The 18171-nt window shown below is 39.7% G+C and overlaps 1 protein-coding gene and 3 long non-coding RNA genes across 6 annotated transcripts in view; 2 read left to right on the top strand and 2 right to left on the bottom strand.

Moving 5' to 3' along the window:
* Window positions 1–2890: 2890 nt before the first annotated feature.
* Window positions 2891–6126, top strand: LOC109178825 (uncharacterized protein C6G9.01c-like). 3 transcript variants are annotated; one of them, XR_002053768.1, is made up of 3 exons: window positions 2891–3400; window positions 4551–5177; window positions 6116–6126. XR_002053768.1 is itself a non-coding variant. In XM_019328381.1 (2 exons), the coding sequence occupies exon 2, from the start codon at window positions 4649–4651 to the stop codon at window positions 5033–5035; it is 387 nt and encodes a 128-aa protein (XP_019183926.1). In that variant the 5' UTR covers window positions 2894–3400; window positions 4551–4648; the 3' UTR covers window positions 5036–5264. The 3 variants fall into 3 exon arrangements, 2 of the variants coding, with proteins under 2 accessions (XP_019183926.1, XP_019183929.1); XM_019328381.1 differs by lacking the exon at window positions 6116–6126 and having other exon boundaries at window positions 2894–3400; window positions 4551–5264; XM_019328384.1 differs by lacking the exon at window positions 6116–6126 and having other exon boundaries at window positions 2894–3195; window positions 4551–5116.
* Window positions 4339–13292, bottom strand: LOC109178837. Its single transcript, XR_002053769.1, has 3 exons — window positions 13281–13292; window positions 12829–12834; window positions 4339–4420 (listed from the first exon to the last, which is right to left on the bottom strand). It is a non-coding gene; the product is annotated as an uncharacterized LOC109178837 (long non-coding RNA).
* LOC109178845 overlaps window positions 4404–18171 on the top strand; it is a 15791-nt gene continuing 2023 nt past the window's right edge. The window contains exon 1 of the long non-coding RNA XR_002053771.1: window positions 4404–4488. This is a non-coding gene — a long non-coding RNA (uncharacterized LOC109178845). The remainder of the gene's footprint in view (window positions 4489–18171) is intronic.
* The window catches only part of LOC109178842, a 25252-nt gene continuing 21280 nt past the window's right edge, over window positions 14200–18171 (bottom strand). Inside the window, exon 4 of the long non-coding RNA XR_002053770.1 lies at window positions 14200–14279. This is a non-coding gene — a long non-coding RNA (uncharacterized LOC109178842). The remainder of the gene's footprint in view (window positions 14280–18171) is intronic.

The following is an 18171-nucleotide window of genomic DNA, read 5'->3' as shown; positions in this document are numbered from 1 at the left end:
GGCCAAATACAGTAACAATACTTAACCCTCCTTAGGTTTGGAGTTAGTAGATATCTTCTCAATTCCTCAAAGGCAGCCTGACATTCCCCACTCCACTAGAAGCCTTCCTGCTTCTTTATGACTTCGAAAAAGGGCAAGGTGCGATCGGCAGACTTAGACAGGAAGCGGCTGAGAGCGGCCATCCGACTAGTCAGGCGCTGCATTTCTTTGAGGTTGTTGGGGGGTTGCATTTCCAGAATAGCTTGCACCTTTTCGGGATTGGGCTCGATTCCCGCCTGGTCACCATATAACCCAAAAACTTTTCTCCTTTGACCACAAACGCGCACTTCTTCGGGTTTAGCCGTAGGTTGTACTTCCTCATGATCTCCAAGCAGTCAGACAAATCCTTGGCATGATGACCTTCTTCCTTGCTCTTTACCAACATATCATCGACATAAGCCGCTATAGACTTGCCGACAAATCTTTGAACAGTCGAGCAACCATTCGAGTGTATGTGGCCCCACCACTCTTAAGACCGAACGACATTACCTTATAACAGTACACCCTGTCGGGAGTGATGAAGGCAGTTTTCTCCTCATCCGATTCGTGCATGAATATCTGATGGTACCCCCGCAAGACATCCATGAAACTAAGTAATGCCCACCCAACTGTATCATCGACCAGCTGATCAATCTGGGGCAACGGGAAAGGATGCTTAGGGCATGCCTTATTAAGGTTAGTGTAATCCACACACATCTCCACGCTAGCGGCTTGGGCACCAATACCACGTTGGCCAGCCAGCCGGGATATTTCACCTCCCGGATGTGCCCGGCAGCCAATAAGGTGTCCACTTCTTGCTTTACAAAATTCCTTCAGTCGTTCGACATGTACTTCTCTTTTGAGCAACGGGCTTGTGGCATGGGTTGATTTCCAACCGATATTGAACGATCAACCCCAGGCATATCCTTGGGGGCCCAGTCGAATATTTCCTTGTAGCCCCTTAGAACATTAACGACTGCCTGCTTCACGGATTCGGGCAACCCGGTCCCAAGCCGGGCCTTCCTCTCCGGGCGGTCGGGATCCAACATGACTTCCTCCAACTCAACAACTACTCCACCGGGCGCTCGGTCAGCTGATGGGCAATCATGTTAACTCGCAGACCGCCATGTCCCACCTTTCATAAGCTTGCAGCTAGCAACTCCAGGCCACTTTCTGATCGCAGCGCACTACCCCGACTCCGATCGGTGTGCGGAACTTCAAACATAGATGCCCGACGGAGATTAGAGCACCTAGGTCCTCCAAACATGGTCGGCCAAGTATCACATTATGTGCACATTCTAAGGCCACAACCACGAAATAATTTCCAACTTTCTCACATGGCGCCACATGCCTATCTTAACTAATAGTGATGTGCTTCCTTCAGCATCAACTGCATCACTGGTAAACCCGGCCAGGGGAGTCCTAACCGGTCGCAATCGCTCTAGAGGCAGCCCTAGCTTTTTGTATGCTTCCAGTTATAACACGTTCACGCTGCTCCCCGTGTCCAACAGGACTCGGCGAATGACTACCCCTGGATGTCCATGGCAATGACTAGGGCTTCTCGGTGAGGAGTCGGGCCCCTGGGCAAGTCATCATCAGTGAAGGTAATCGGCTCTCGACAAGCTTTCTTCCGATCCGACTCCTGGAAGGCAATTGCTTCCACATACAACTGCCTAGCCCAAGCTCTCCAAGCGCTTGCGGTGTCACCGCCTTCGGGTCCACCGACTATCATGTTGATGACCGGCTTATGCTTCCAATTCTTATCCGGGTCCTCCTCTTAGCCGGGCTGTTTGCCCTTATCTATTGCCTTCCCAGCCGGTCGGGCGGGGGCATCCTTATGCCAAGGCAAGCCTGGTCGGCGCCATTGATTGAGGGGCAATGACCGATCACGTTGTATGAGCGCCTCGATCTCGTTTTTGAGGCCCTCGCACTCTTCTGTGGTGTGGGTGTTCGTGCGATGATACCTGTAATGGTCTGTATTCGCATCGACCACCTGCGGGTTATCTCCGGGCCTAATGGGGGGAAGTGGTGGTAACCGAGTGCGGACTTCATGAACGGGCTGTGCCACTGCTCGATATGCGGGAGCTCCTAGTCGACAGCACCCGACGAGCTCTCACTCGCATGCCACTTGCTTCGTCTGCCCGGCTGTCCCGAGCGTTATCTGACCGGGGTCTCTTATTGGCGTTGACCTCTTGCTTGCGCTTTTGTCTGACTGCCTCCTCCGTATCTGCTAACTGATTAGCCATTTGGATAGCTTGAGCGTATGTGGTAGGATTCTCATCCCTTAGCTTACTATAATGACCATCTGCTCGGAGAGATTCAATGAAGAACAGTAGGGCAGTTTGGTCATCCAAGCCTTCGACTTCCTGGGATTCCTTCTACCAGCGTGCTATGTATTTACGCAAGCTCTCTCCCTCGTCCTGGTGTATCCGAGACAAATCTGAAGTATTTCTTGGGTTTCATACTTCCCGCGAAGTGTGTGAGGAACCGGTCAGCCAACTCCTCGAAGTTGGTATTAGATCCTGCGGAAAGCCTTAAGAACCATCCTTGGGCTAGCCCGCTAGTAATGCTAAGCAGGAGCGAAACGACATGAGCTCAAACTTTTCTTTTTCCCTATCCCATCTTTCTCTCTCTATAATCTATATATGCATGTATGTATATAAATATAAAATTATATTTAATATTATTATAAATATTTTTATATACTAAATAAAATAATTAAAATATTTAATTATAAAATTTTATTTATTTTCAAAAAATAACTAAACACACTAAAATAATTTTATAGATGCAATCAAAAACAACAAAAAATAACTCACTTTCTAAAAGTCATTTTCTTGCTTTTCAACAAGACCCTTAATCAATCTCCTTCATTTAACTATTTGCTAGGGTTTGCTTCTTCGGTTCTTCCTCAAATTAATTTTTGTCTCCAGGGAATCGCAGGCCGCACCCATAGCCTCCCGTCCTCCACCTTCTTTGCTACTTCCATAGCCATAACCTCCGTAGCCACCACCTCGCAGCCGCCGCCGCCGTAGCATCCACCTTCGTAGCTTCTTCCTCGCAGCCACCACCTCCATAGCCATAACCTCCGTAGCCGCTGCCTCCGTAGCCTCCAGAACGGCCACCACCGCCTCTGCCTACTACAGTCACTGTACGGCGACCGCCTCGTCGGACGAGGTGACCTGCTAGTCTGCTACGTGCCTCTCTCTCTCTCTCTCGCGCGCGATTTTTATTGAAACCTCAAAATTTTTGTTTGGATTAGTTGTACTAGTACTAACTAGCCTAGTGGATTCTCCTTGGACCTTACTTCTCTTTGAGGGAAGATTGGGTAGCTCTCGGTTCTCCTTAGTGATCCTGGGTTTTCTTGATTTTGTCTATTCAGGTGACTTTTCTTATGCTCACTGTTTTCTCCGATTAGATGTAGCTTTGGGTTATTTTTTCCGCCCTTTGCAGGTTCCTTCAAATTTTCCTTTTAAATTCAAGTTTGATCGCATATTTAGAGGGATTTGTCTTCTGGCTTCTGTGATTTCTGGATTGCTTGATTATTTGTGTTTTCATAGAGATTCTGTGGTTAATTTCATATCATTTCTGTTAGTTCTGATGTTGTGTTGTGGAGCTATTATTGTGAGAAGCAATAGTTATGTGAGGGGTCCTGGATTCACATTCACTCCTAGCAGTTTGTGTTACGATTGTGTTTCTTGAATGGGACCGATTCCTACTTTTGTATTCATTCTTTGTAGTTTGTGTTATTATTTTCTGTTCTCTTTAACAGTTGATGTTTACCAATTTTGCCTTTGCCAACGTGCTCGTTAGCGTTCCCGATAGAACGTTAACAAACACTTAACAAACGAACATGAATAGGGTTTTTAAAAACCTTAACAAATGAACACAAACACTTCAAAAATCTTAACAAACGAACATGAACAACCTCCGTTCATTTATGTTCGGTTGTTAACAGCCCTAAACAGATTATCCGGATGAAGGCCCATGGTTCATATGAAATTGTTTCATGACACAATAATCTGGATATATTATTTTTAAATTATTATTGAACTTCATTGTATATATTTAATTGAATGAGGCACTTAAGTCAGACTATGGGGGTTTGTTAAAAAATGTCTCTAGCAATCCACCTTTTGCATGGTGCCAATAAAGAACTACTAATCACGATTGGAGGAAACTGTTTTTTCCTGCCCTTTTCCTTCAAATTTGCATTAGCTAATCTGTTTACTTCACTATATATATGTGTGTGTGTGTGTGTGTGTATATATATATATATAATCTACTCCTATTTTGTTTCTGTCTTGCTGGATGTGATGATGCTGCAGTGATGAGGTTCTAACATGTAAGAAGATCATACTTTGTGTTTGGATCTTCAATGAAATTTACTTGTTACGCTTGGCTTCTGAGCACATTTTTCACCTCTTTGCCCAATGAAGTGCAAAATCTGGTTTCTCCCTGAATTAATTTGTTCATTGTATTCAAATGCCCAGTGGTTAATAGAAATTCTATTGATCACTTTTGCGTTGTAGGATAAAGTTTGCATTGAAGAGATTGCTCGAGGAACAAGCACAGAGTGAGAGAGTTCAGCAAGATTCAAGGCGTTATTCACCTGAGTTTTGCTCTGGAAATGAAGCAAAAGAACCAATCAAAGAATGCAAAACCACTTGAGCAGAACCCTGTGGCAGCAAACGTGAAGAAGCCCCTGCCTATCATATCTTCTGCCACACCTAAGAAGCTAAAGCGTGGCAGTGAAATCGATGAAATCTTTGCAGGGAAAAAGAGAAAGAAACCAGAGAAGGTTGAGGATGTGGTTGGAGAGCCTAAAAAAAAGGCTATGCAGAACAAAAGGAAGGATAGCAAAGTTTGTAAAGAAAATGGTTCGACGTCTGGTTTAAGGTCTAGGAAAAGGACGGGAGATGGGCTTGCAATTTATACTGAGAATGAATTGGGTATCGGCAGGGCGGATGCCGGAGGTACTCCCCTCTGTCCGTTTGACTGCGATTGTTGTTTTTGATATACAATGTGTTGTCTATTTGTCTTGGCTCTACATTTTGAAATTCATCTTCAATATCATCCCTCCACTTTCCCATCTTTATTTGGTGAGTTAATTACAGCAATGGTCCTCCGACTATATTGATTTCTTCTTTCCAATTGAGGTCCTTTTGTTAGATTACGGTAAAGTGAACTTTAAATGAAAGGATAAAGTAGTCATTCCATTTGCCTAATGTATAATTTTTCGTATTTCTTCCTTGTATACGCGACTTCGGACATCAAATTCACTTAATTGCTTAATCCCTAATGGAATTTTGTTCTTTGAGTGAATTTTGGGATTAAACAATTAAGTGAATCTGATGTCTGAAGTTGCGCATACAAGGGAGAAATACGAAGAATAATTTGACGAAAGGACTTCAATTGGAAAGAAATTGAAAGTCAAGGGACGTAAAGTATTCAAATTAAAAATCGAGGACTAATTTTGAAAAATCAATGTAGTCGGAGGGCCATTATTGGAATTAACTCTTTATTTGGTTCTGAACCAGCTCTTTGGCTTTCACTTCATCCTTGTTGGAATCAAATTATTGAATATTCATCATCATCTTTAAATTTAAGTGTTTATTGAGTTAAATAAATTAATTATACATTTACACTAAGCTATATATATGGTTGAGTTCACATGAGGACCACAATATATAGAGGACTGTACGAACTAATTACGGGCACACAACTAATTAGTATCATGTACACATTTTAACATAATGACACACAAGAATACATGTAAACATTAGGTTTCGAATTCAGGTTCTATTAATTAAAAAACCTATACAAACGACTACATTCTTAAGTATTAAAATCTAGATCAACTGCTCAAATCAATGAAAATTTAAACAAAAAAAATGCGTGTTTGGAAGAAAGAAGCATATGCTAAAAATGACGCACCTTAAGTGTTAGAACAACGCACCTTAAGTGTTAAAATGACGCACCTAAGTATTAACATTGCGTACCTTCAATTTTTAACAAGAGTAAATACCTAAAATGGTTTCTCGACTATAGCTAAATTCACAAATTGGTCATTGATTTTTAATTTTAACCAATTAAGTCCTCAACTTTACAATGTTAACACGATTTTGTCCTCCGTCTATTTGACCATTTGTTGACCGTGATTTTTGAGAATATATATGTAATTTCATGGTCCATTGTTGGTTTTTTAAGGTTCCGGTTGCATTTCCAGACTGCACTGTTACATTTGAACCCACTGCCGAGAGCAATCTGCCAAATCCTGTCGCCTTTCTTCATCCCCTCTTTGGATTCAATGTAGTTGAGTTCGTATCAGAGCGAAGAGTTAAGAAAAGTGGGGTGTTACATGGGCGATAGACTGTGTCACGGCAGCGGATGAGGGCGGGGGGCAGTGAAATTACATATATATCCTGAGAGATCACGGTCAACAAATGGTCAAATAAACGGAGGACCAAATCGTGTTAAAATTGCAAAGTTAAGGACTTAATTGGTTAAAATTGAAAGACGAGAACCAATTTGTGAATTTAGCTATAGTTGAGGGACCATTTTGGGTATTTACTCTTTTAACAATGACACATCTTAAGTAATGCAAAGACGCACTTTTAAGTGTTAAATGATGCACCTTAAGTTTTATTCAAAAGTTTTAATCTTGAGGGTTTGAGCAAGGGGTCTAGTCTGGCAAACCCCTAAGTTTAAAAGTTTTGTTCTTGAGGGTCTGAGTTACCCATGCCTCAGACCCCTTAGTTCAGAAGGGAGAAGGGTGCGTCATGCGCGGGCAAGGAATGTTCGTTACCCTCTGCTGCATTCTGTTTTGTTTCAGATTTGAAGAAGAAACACGATGCACCTTAAGTACAAAAATCACGCACCTTAAGAAGGTAATCCACACACCTTAAATTTCAACAAATACTAACACTAAGCACATAATCCACACACCTTAAGTACAAAACTCACGCACCTTAAATACAAAATTCACGCACTTTAAAATATAAAAACCACGCACCTTAAATTTGGCCAAGATGCAAAAATTATCAAATTGTCAACATTTTTTTTTATTTAAATTTTGGTAGTCCTGTACATTGATTTTAGCAAGATCTATAACTCAGATTTAACCGCACAACCGCATAATCGCTCATATATATGGGGTATGCCTCGGCATAGGTTTAATTGTGAAGAAGAAATGATGTGAAAAATAGAATAGTAATTTGTGAAAAAGAAATGATGTGAAAAATAGATTAGTAGTTTGAGAAATGACTATCCAATGACATGTAGTACATGTCATTAATAAATTTTGGATTAGTTAGAAAATAATACAAAGTAGAATAGTGTTTTGAATTTACTAGTTCGGAGATAAATTTGGATGAAGAGTTGGGTATGTGTAGAAGTTGAAATGACTAACCAATGACATGTAGTACATATCATTAATAAATTTTGGATTAGTTAAAAAATAATAAAAAGTAGAATAGTTGTTTGAATTTATTAGTTCGGAAATAATTTTGGATGAAGAGTTTGAATGTGTGTAGGAGTTGAAAATTAAATTTAAGGTGTAGGGATTAAAAATGATAGTTGAAAACATTTCAAATTTGCTAAAATTATTCAGTTTCAGCTCCACTGTAGTAATTTTTATAATTATCAGAGTCGTAATTTATGGGATAAACAGGAGTTGAATGTCTGTAAGATTCTCTTATTTCATAATTTATGTTTGCATGCTGTTGATGAAATTCTGCTTCAAAATTTTTAACGTGTTTTGATTGAGAAACTAATTCGATTATTTCTTCAACCAAATTTTCTAATTTTTCTTCTTCAAAATCTATTTCCAATTGTTCTTTAAATTTGTTTAATACAAATTTTTCTTGGAATGTGAAAATTTTTCAATACTTGATAATTTGTTTTACCAAGTCTGAGTAGAGAAATTTTTTGAGTAGATAATAAATTTTTTCGTTAAAATTTGGTATATTTATTGTATATTCAAGAAATTCTTTGTCTTTAGATTTTTCATCTAAATAATATGTAGTAAATATGTTTCCAAAATTTCTTTCAACTTGAAAATTTTAATTGTTTCCAAAATAGTCTTTAATAAACTTTTTATCCATGTTTTCAATTTTTTCTACAAATTGTTTTTTCCGCAGGCGTTGTTTTGAGAATTTATATTTCAAAATTTTACTTTTTCAAACAGTTTTTAAAGCTTTGCTCATTCTTCTTCTCTTTACTACTGCCAGGTATGATATTTCTTCATCTTATCAGTTCATGTCAGTTTTTATGCTTACTATTTAATCATATTTTATCTAAAACACTCACCTTTTCACCCCTAATCTAATACCAGATTTATCCGTCTACAATCCTAACAAGTAACAACATCTATGAACCTTATTTGGGTACTCTTTTCCCTTTCTGGTACTTCTTCCCCAAAGATTTTCTAGACTACATGGATTGCTTCGGCTCAAACAAGATTTACGTCTATTGGATAAAGATATACATATGATTAAAAATAAGAATAAAAACTAACACAAAGTAAGAAGATTAAGTTGGGATCATATATCTTAGTAGCAATTTGAAAAAGTTGGAGCAAAGGCATTTAGTGTGAGAATTTAGAGCATATGAACAAAGGGGTTTTCATTAGGATGCACAAGGTAGATGATTGTTGTGTGTTTCTACGGAGAGATCATCACACCTATTTATACAACAGATTGAAGGTTCTAGGATGTACAACTAACTACTATCTACAGGATGAAGACAAAAACGAATCTTATCTCATCAGCTACTTTGTACATATATTACATTTTTCACATGTTGTAATAAAGATGAAGATCAGAACGAATCTTATCTTATCTTTTTACAACTCAGAGATAAATTGGATTTATCTCTTGGAAGGGACAGGCCCCCATTCCTTAGCCATGAAGTCTTTAATTTTGTCTGAAGGTTGGGACCCATGTACAATATGGGTACCAATTTTCAAAAGTAGCTGTCTTTTCAAATAGCCTTTTTTCAAAATTACTGGTGTAGGAAAACTTCGTTGGTGGGTCTTTAATTTGTTTTCTTCATCATTTTTAGAGTGACAAATCTGATAAAGAATTTCTTGAATGGCGGCTTGCACTGAAATTTCTAAGTACTTCTTTGTGCTTCCTGTATGTTTGAACCAACTTTGGTCTTGGATACTCAACTTGAAATGGGAAGAAGAACTTGGATGCTATTGAAGATTCACAATAGATTTTTCCTTGTTCATCTTCTCTTAAAATGTTCATTGTAGCAAATTTTGTCCTGGTTCATCTAAAATCATTTGCCAGAATTTTTGCCCGGACAATTTCCAATTGTCTTTCCATAGGGTCTTCAATTTTAATTATTTTTATTTCAAAATTTTCTTTACAAAATTCTTGATATTCATCATCAATGTCTTGGAAGAAGATTTTCAGTAAATGATATGCTGTAATTTTTCTTTCAAAATCTGGATAGAGGGAATTGAATTTTATCAAGAAATTTTTTCTCACTTCTGGAATTATGGTTTCAAATGTATCAGATAAAAGTGAGACAAAAAATGGTGAATAATCTGAAAGTGGTGGAGAATTTATAGAGTTTATCAGACCATGCTTGATAAGTGATGGAATTGTGATTGGATAATCTCTAAATTTGAAAGGTTTAAAATTTGGAATTAACAGATTTGCCTTTCTAATGTCAGAATCTAATTTACAAAAACATTCATTTTCTTGGTTTTCAGGACAATTTGAGTATTGGCTTTGGCAAATTTTGAAAATATCATAAGAAAATTCCCAAGATGGAAATTCCGATAGAACTTGATTATTGGTAATTTGGGCTACGCAGTCTTGAAGAAGGATGAATGTCTTTAAATTTACTTCATCAGCAGAAAGAAAAGGCTGCTTTGGTGGAGAAATTGGTTGAATTTTTTATTTTTCCAAAATAAGTAATTTTTTTTGTTTTGAAGGAGAAGTTAATTGTTCTCTAAGGGTGTCTGCAAAAGTAGGTGTAGAGAACAGTAGGAATTTTCCTGTCTCAGGAGGAGTCTGTAATTTTTCATTCTTCTGAACAGAAGATGATGTGTCAATTTCTGGGTCTGAAATTTCTTTGAGGAAATCAGGATCCTCAAAATTCTCCAAATGTTTCAAATACTTCTGATATTTAAGAACTTTTGGAGAAACATAAGAATCTTCTCCGTTGTTCTCAATAACAGAGTTAATTGCTTCTTGAATATCGAAAAATCCATTAAAAAGGGGGTATTCTGAATTTAGGAAATAATTTAATTTCTTCAATTAAGGGTACCGTTTCTTCCCATTTTAAATATACTCCAGCCTTAGGGCCGTTGTATAAAACATAACAGGTATATGATCTTTTCTTAAATTGTTTTTCAGAATGGAAATAGTATGCTAAGGCATTGAGAATAGCAACCTTTTTAGGGTTAGCTTGCCTTTCAGTGGCCAAGTTTCAAATATTGTCCAGAAGACATGTTTCCTTGTCATGAAGCCTGCTTTTGAGAGGTGTCTTAAATTGGTTTTTCTCTGAAAATATCTTTAATTCTGTCTTGTCAAATTTGAAAGTTTTCTCCATGTTCAAAGTCTGGAATTTACTGCTGAGAGTCTCAAATTTTGTGGTAAGTGTCTCAAATTTTCTGCACAAGACAAAGACTGATTAGTCACACAATAATTTTCTTGATAATAAATCTGAAATCTTATTATCTTTTCATTTAATATGTTCCCATTTAATTTTAAATCCTCTATTAAGGACAAATTCTCTAAATTTTAGCCATCTGTTAGAAGTTAATTTTCTTTCATTTTCAGTATCTACAAATTTATCAATTGATTCGCAATCTGTTCTGATAGTAATTTGCTTTTTTGATAAAATAAACAGTACGAATTTCTCAAGTACATAAATTATTGCAAGTAATTCAAAGTCCAAGGATGTTAAATATCATTTTTCTTTGAATACTCCAGAGGTATATCTACAAATTCTCTCTGTAGATTTTAAAGCAAATTTATTTGATTTTTTAATCAAAATTCCTCCCCAACCCATTTCGCTACCATCAATTTCTATTATCAAATAGTCTGATTCAAGAGGTAATGCAAGGGGTTCAAGCAATTTAATCTTTTCCGTAATTTGTTGGATAATTTTATTGTCTTGGTCATTAAACTTTTTTACTCCTTTACTTTGAGCTTTATTGTATAATGGAGTAGTTAATTTTGCTAAATTTTAGAAGTAAGGTCTTACATAATTTCAAAAACCAATCTGCCGATTGTATTAATTGATGAAAGCTGAAATAGCATCAGGATGGATAGAATCCCAATACATAAAATGTTCCTGAGTAAAAGCTAACAAAGCTAAAGTATGAGCATGTAAAATAAACTGTCTAGGCACATAGCTTAACGAAACAAAATTAAATAAAGACATCATCGTTCTGCACTGGTCGATTATTAAACCAACATACGAGTGAATAGGTGTAGTTTGGTGGTGGATGGTAGTACGCAAGACCAAACAATCTGTGAGAAGGTAGGCCGAGTAGATATTCCTCTCAACTAACCAGGATAGTGCCTCTTTAACTGCCATTGCCTCCGCCATGAATGGTGAAAAACAGGCGGATGATCTACCCTTCTTTGCTGCCACAAACGAGCCTCCGAGCGCCAACAGCACAATTCCATACGTAGTCTCCCCGGTTTCCTGCCGATATCCCGCATCTATATAACATCGCATGTGATCGTCGGGCAATACCGGTTTGGATTGTGGCTGTATTTCTTCTCTCACGGGCCGGCTGTGCACCGCACTATATGCCCTGAGCACCGCTTCCGTCCCCTTCATAACTGATCTTGGGCGAGACATGGCCCCTTTCCACACAGTTGCATTGTGGCATCTCCATATATTGTAAAGAACTCACACCATAAGGTGTGTTTGTTCCTCTGTTAAGATCGCCATAGCCCCAGTGAGCCATGCTGCAAACGAATCTGTAACAATGTTTGTGATAGGTAATTGTGTTATATTCCAAACTAATGCAGAATATTCACAATATACTAATGCATGCAACACATCTTCATTATCAATCATACACATAGGGCATGTCGGGTCAATCTCCACCCTCTTATTAATTAAGTTCATGGTAGTGGGTAAAATATCACATACTGCTCTCCACAAAAAAGTCTTCCACTTTGGTGGTACTTTCAACTTCCACATCTTAACCCATTTATCAAATTCACCTGGGTTGTTCTCATAATCACCCACAATACGCCTGAAAGCATTCTTTACTGAATAAATTCATTTTGGGTCACCCATCCAGTACCATGAGTCATCATAATCTGGGCTAACAGGAATCATAACTATTCTGCCCACATCCCCAGGGATAAATAAATCAGACAAAATATGTGGATCCCATGTTTTTGTTTGTGGGTCAATCAAACCTGCTACTCGTGCCTCTCTTAACTCTTCAGGCATAATTGTTTGTATTAAGGGGCTAGGATTATCTTGTAGCCACGGGTGTCCCCAAATCAGAGTTGTCTCACTATTTCCAATCCTGCGCCTTATCCCAGCTACCACTATTGGATGAGCTGCCATTATACTTCTCCAACAAAAACTTGGGTTATTTCCAATAGTGGCATCAACAAAACTAGTCGTGGGGTAATACCTAGCTTTATATATTCTTGCCACCAGGGACTGTGGATTTGTCAGAAAAAACCAGGCCTGCTTACCCAGCATAGCCAGATAAAAGGCTCTCAATTCCTTGAAACCCAAACCACCAAACTTCTTGGGGATACATAATTTATCCCATGCCTTCCAATGTATCCCCTTTCCCTGCCACTTCCCCACCAATATCTATTCATGGCTCTCTCAATGGATTGACAAACTGTCTCAGGCAACAAAAAAACATTCATTGAAAAAGTTGGCATAGATTGAGCCACACTTTTCAATAAGACCTCCTTACCAGCTTGAGATAATAACTTTGTGCTCCACGATCCAATCCTCTGTCTGATTTTTTCCTCCACATAAGAAAAGACTGCCTTTTTATTTCTGCCCACAAACGATGGGAGGCCCAGATATTTTCCAAAATTATTCGCCTGCATTACCTCAAGGCAGCCCGCCACCTGCGTTCTGGCCATGTGCTGGGTATTTCTACTAAAACAAATATTTGACTTGTTATAATTGACCACTTGTCCAGACAGCTTCTCATACCTTACCAAACACTGCTTAACAACAATAGCCTCATGGATATTTGCTTTAAAGAAAAGCAGGCTGTCATCTGCAAAGAATAAATGAGACACCGGAGGAGCACCCCTGGCCACTCTACATCCATGTATAGATCCTGCCATCTGTTCCTTCTTCAACAACATCGATAGTGCCTTAGCACAGATAATGAATAAATAAGGGGAAAGAGGATCTCCCTGTCTGAGTCCACGAGTCGGTTTCATCCGTCCCCCCATCTCCCCATTCACCATTACAGTATAGATCACCGTTGTCACACACAGTTTCCAGAAAACCCCATTCCATTCTATCGTATGCTTTTGACATGTCCAATTTCAGTGCACTCCAGCCTACTACACCACACTGCTTCCTGTTCAAGTAGTGACCCACCTCAGCTGCCACCAAGATATTATCTGTAATTAATCTGTCAGGAATAAAAGCACTTTGGGATTCCGAGATAATATCCCCCATCAAAACTTTCATTCTGTTTGCCAACATTTTTGCCATTATCCTATATATGACATTGCTTAACGCAATCGGTCTCAAATCTGCAACAGTCTCCGGGACCTCCTTTTTAGGAATCAATACTATATTCGTATCGTTCAGCCCTTCTGGAAATACCCCTGAGTCCAAAGCATGCAATATGAAACCAGACACATCATCCCCCACAATAGACCAAAAATGTTGATAGAAACCCGGATTCATTCCATCCGGGCCTGGTGTTTTATCCGGGAACATAGAAAAAAGTGCTGTTTTTACCTCTTCTATCGAAAAAGGCTGATTCAACATCTCATTATTCTCATTCGACACACGGGGGGCAAAGTCATTAAAGAGGGGATCATCACAGCTCAAATTATCAGAAGCAAATATGTTCTTAAAATAATCCAGAATCACCGTATGCATATCTGTATCCTCCACCCAATCCCCACCCTCATTCTTAATACTAGCAATAAAATTCTTCTTTCTACGGCAGAAGCATACTTGTGATAGAACCTGGTGTTAGCATCTGCACCCCGCAGCCAGTGTTGTTTCGCCCGCTGCCTCCAAAATACATCCTCCTGGGCCTCCAATTGCTTCAACTGATTCTCATTCTGCTGGAACTCGGCCAATGCGGCCGGATTCGTTACATCACAGAACTTCTCTTGCTGCTTCCGCAACTGCCCTATTCGGTGACCAAATCTATGGAACTGGTCTCCCCCCCCCCCCCCCCCCCATCGCATCAACTTTATACCACAAAACTGCTGACAGTGCAACAAGCCCTCCGGCCTCCCCTCCTGCCAGGCTGTCTCCACCACCTCCTTGCACCCCTCATCCAACAACCATGCATTTTCAAATCTAAACCTCCTCGGTCCTCTTACTCTACGTGTACTGAGAGCATTTATATTGAGGAATAGAGCCGAGTGATCTGATTCTCTAGTCTGCAGATTCTCCACCCATGCATTCTCATTCATACCACCCCACTCCTCCGTAATAAGCACCTTATCAAGCCTCTCCTGTATCCAATTCTCCGTGCCTTTACTCTTATCCCATGTGAACTGGCGGTCCCGCATCGGCATCTGAATCAAACCACACGCATCAACGGTTTCACCAAACCCTCGTAAGAGGCTATTCGGGTATGGATTCCCCCCCCCCCCCCCCCTCTTTTCATGTTGATAAAGAAGATTATTAAAATCCCCTATCACCACCCAGGGTAATCCAGATCTACTCCTCAACATACACAGTAGTTCCCAGGTTTCCTCCCTTCTACTTCGATCCGAACATCCATATAAACATGTCATACGCCATAACTTGCCATTCATACTAACCTCAATATCAATGTGGTTGAGCGAGTAACTCAACAACCTAGCCGTGTTGTTCCTCTTCCAAAGGAGCGCCATACCCCGACTCAAGCCATCATTATCCACATAAAACAAACCCTCATAACCAAGCCTGACACGGACTCTCTCCGCATGACTCCATGCCACCTTGGTTTCTATCAAAAACACAAACTCTGGCTTCTTACGGGACACCATGTCCACTACTTCTCGAACTGTGCGTGGATTGCCCAAGCCACGACAGTTCCAGCTTGTCGTACTCATGATGCTGGGCGGGGCTGGACACCAACTCCCGCCATGGACAAGTTTTTTGAACCATCAGTGATTGTTATCTCATCATTCCCACCATCCTCTCCAATCTCCGTCCCATGCCTACGACGCTTTGCCGTAGCCACCACCACCTCATCCTCCGACATACTCGTGGGTGTGACTCCCCCACCTCCCCGACCACCGTCTACTGCCCCAATCAACCTTTGCTTTACTACCAATGGACGTGGTTTCCCGCCTACCGGCACGAGCCAGCTATCCCGAACCGCTCTAGGAGCGCTCCGGGACCCACCAGCCCGCATATCCGGACCGTACAAGTACTTATCCACCGGTATCCCCGCTTCCCTTGCTTGCAGACAAAACGTATGCAGGTGACCCATATACCCACAGAAAAAAACAAAACTTGTGTAACCACTCATACCTGAAATTAACCCATGTTGTAGTCCCGTCCCTCTTCATTAATCTCATCCTCCTCCTAAGAGGCCTATCAATCGAAATTGACACCCGAATACGATGAAAAGCTAGCCATGGTGCCCCTTCAAATCGCTCATCATGCTTAATAACCGAGCCCAGAAAATTCCCTGCCTGTTCCAGAATTGCGTGAGATGTGTACCCCTTAGGCATATCATGCAACTGTACCCACATATCAATCATGTCCAGCTCCACATCCACAGGATTCACCCCATCCAACACCTCTCGACACACAAGAGCATTGTTCTCAAAAGCCCAGAGACCCCCATTCAGCACATAGTCCATATCTGTTTTGTGGAAAAAAACAAACAAAAACAAACCCCTCTGGATCTCCGTCACCTGTACCCCGCGCACTGGCTGCCAAACTGACGCTAACACCTGCCGCATAAAATCAAGTTTTATCAATTTTTGCGTCAAAAACCGCCCTACCACCCTCCATGGCTCCTCCTCACCTTCCCCGCCTCCCTCAACCCCGTCATCCTCCCCTTCCGGCAAAAACACCGCACCCTCCTCCTCTAGCAGTGCCCAGTCCGCCCATCTATCCGTCAACTCTGACACACCCCCCCACTACCCCTTGCTACCGTGTAGTCTCCCCATCCCCCCTCCCACGCTGACCCGTACCTCTATTCCCCCCACCATCCAAACTGCTCACATCACCCCCATGCATACCGCCCACTCCGCCTGCCAACGCAACTCCCCCACGCTGCAAATCACAGCCACGTTCCCCCCTTCCTCCACCTTCCCGAAGCGTTTCTGTCGGCTGGAACCCATCACCCGTTCCGAACTCCCTCCCTACCGGACTCTGACCAGCAGTTCGCCGTGCCTCCTGCCTTCCCTCCATCATCTGGCGCAAATCTGCCCCTTCCGACAATCCCCTATCGCGCCGCTCTTCCTCATCGTTCGGCCCCTCGTCACGTCCGTTCACCTTAACATTCATAACAACATCATCGGCCATCTTCCAGGGAGAATGAAAACAAAATTTGTCGGAAAACCTAGGAAAACCCTAGTAGGTCTGCAAAAACCCTAGAGAGAATCTAGAGAGAGATACGTTATATTGTCTTTATTTTTCTAAAAAAAAAAATGTCTTACATAATTTACTAATCCTAAAAAGGATTGTAATTGTTTTAATTCTTCCAATTTGTCAGGAAATTTCAAAATTTTTTAGAGATGTGAGGTTGTAATTTAATACTTCCCTCTCCAATTTCAGCTTCTAAGAAGAAATATAATTTTTTCCTATTTCCATTTTCTTTTTGGATATTATTAATCCATGTTTTTCAAAAATTGTGAAAATAGTGTATAAGTGTGCTTTGTGCTCACTTTCTGTTTTTGAAAAGACTAAAATGTCATCAATGTAAATACAAGTAAAATTGTAACAATCTTTAAAAATTTCATCCATCATTCTTTGAAAAATTTGTGGTGCATTTTTCAACCCAAATGGCATTACTAGCCATTCAAATTGTCCTAATGTGCATGAAAATGCAGTCCATTCTATACTATTTGGATGTATTTTGACTTGCCAAAAACCAGATTTTAAATCAAATTTTTTCCTTGAATTTTGTTAATTAGAGTGTCTTTATTCGGAATACAATACCCATCTCCATAAGTATTGTCATTATGTGCATGAAAATGCAGTCCATTCTATACTATCTGGATGCATTTTGACTTGCCAAAAACCAAATTTTAAATCAAATTTTTTCCTTGAATTTTGTTAATTAGAGTGTCTTTATTTGGAATACAATACCCATCTTCATAAGTATTGTCATTAAGTGCATGATAATATGGATTAATTTTTCAGTATTACAAATTAAAGGTATGGGAGCAGTACAAGTTTCTGCTTCCTTTGTGTTGATAATATTTAGTTCTTCTTGGAATATTTGGGTGAATTTGAAATTTCTTTCTTCTGAAATTTGTTTCCCTTTTTCTACCAAATTATTAGTTTATGTAGTTTTTCTTCCACCATATCTAGTCTTTTTTCTATATTGGTTACTCTAGTTTCTAATTGATCAATTTTATTTTCAGGATTTTTTATTGTGTTAATTTGTTCTGAATTTGAAATTTCAATCTCAAAATGCTTTTTAATGCAATTTGAGCAAATTTGTTTCATACATGTCTGACACTTCCACCTTTTATTAAAAGCTGGATACCAGTTACATTTGTGACACGTAATATTGTCACTTCCTGATTTAAATTTTCAATTATGTATGCAATTTTCCATTTAGAAAAGATTAAAATTATTTAATTTTTCTAAAAGGATTCCATTGTTTAGAAAATTATCTTCTTGAATTTCAACTTCTTCAGTTTCTATTCCTTCTAAGGAACAAATACTCCAAATTTCAGATTCACTAGAAATATCAGATGTTATTTCTACCAAATCTTCGGAAACTAAATTTAATTCCCTGGTGAATAAATTTTGTCTGTT

The sequence above is a fragment of the Ipomoea nil genome, unplaced genomic scaffold (assembly GCF_001879475.1).
Source record: "Ipomoea nil cultivar Tokyo-kokei standard unplaced genomic scaffold, Asagao_1.1 scaffold0179, whole genome shotgun sequence".
In the NCBI taxonomy this organism is placed as follows: domain Eukaryota; kingdom Viridiplantae; phylum Streptophyta; class Magnoliopsida; order Solanales; family Convolvulaceae; genus Ipomoea; species Ipomoea nil.
The sequence above is the reverse complement of the archived record's forward strand: the minus strand, read 5'-3'. Positions and strand labels throughout refer to the sequence as shown.

Bases quoted from the DNA above. Each gene is read 5' to 3' on its own strand.
- LOC109178825 (XM_019328381.1), top strand. From the start codon at position 4,649: ATGAAGCAAAAGAACCAATCAAAGAATGCAAAACCACTTGAGCAGAAC.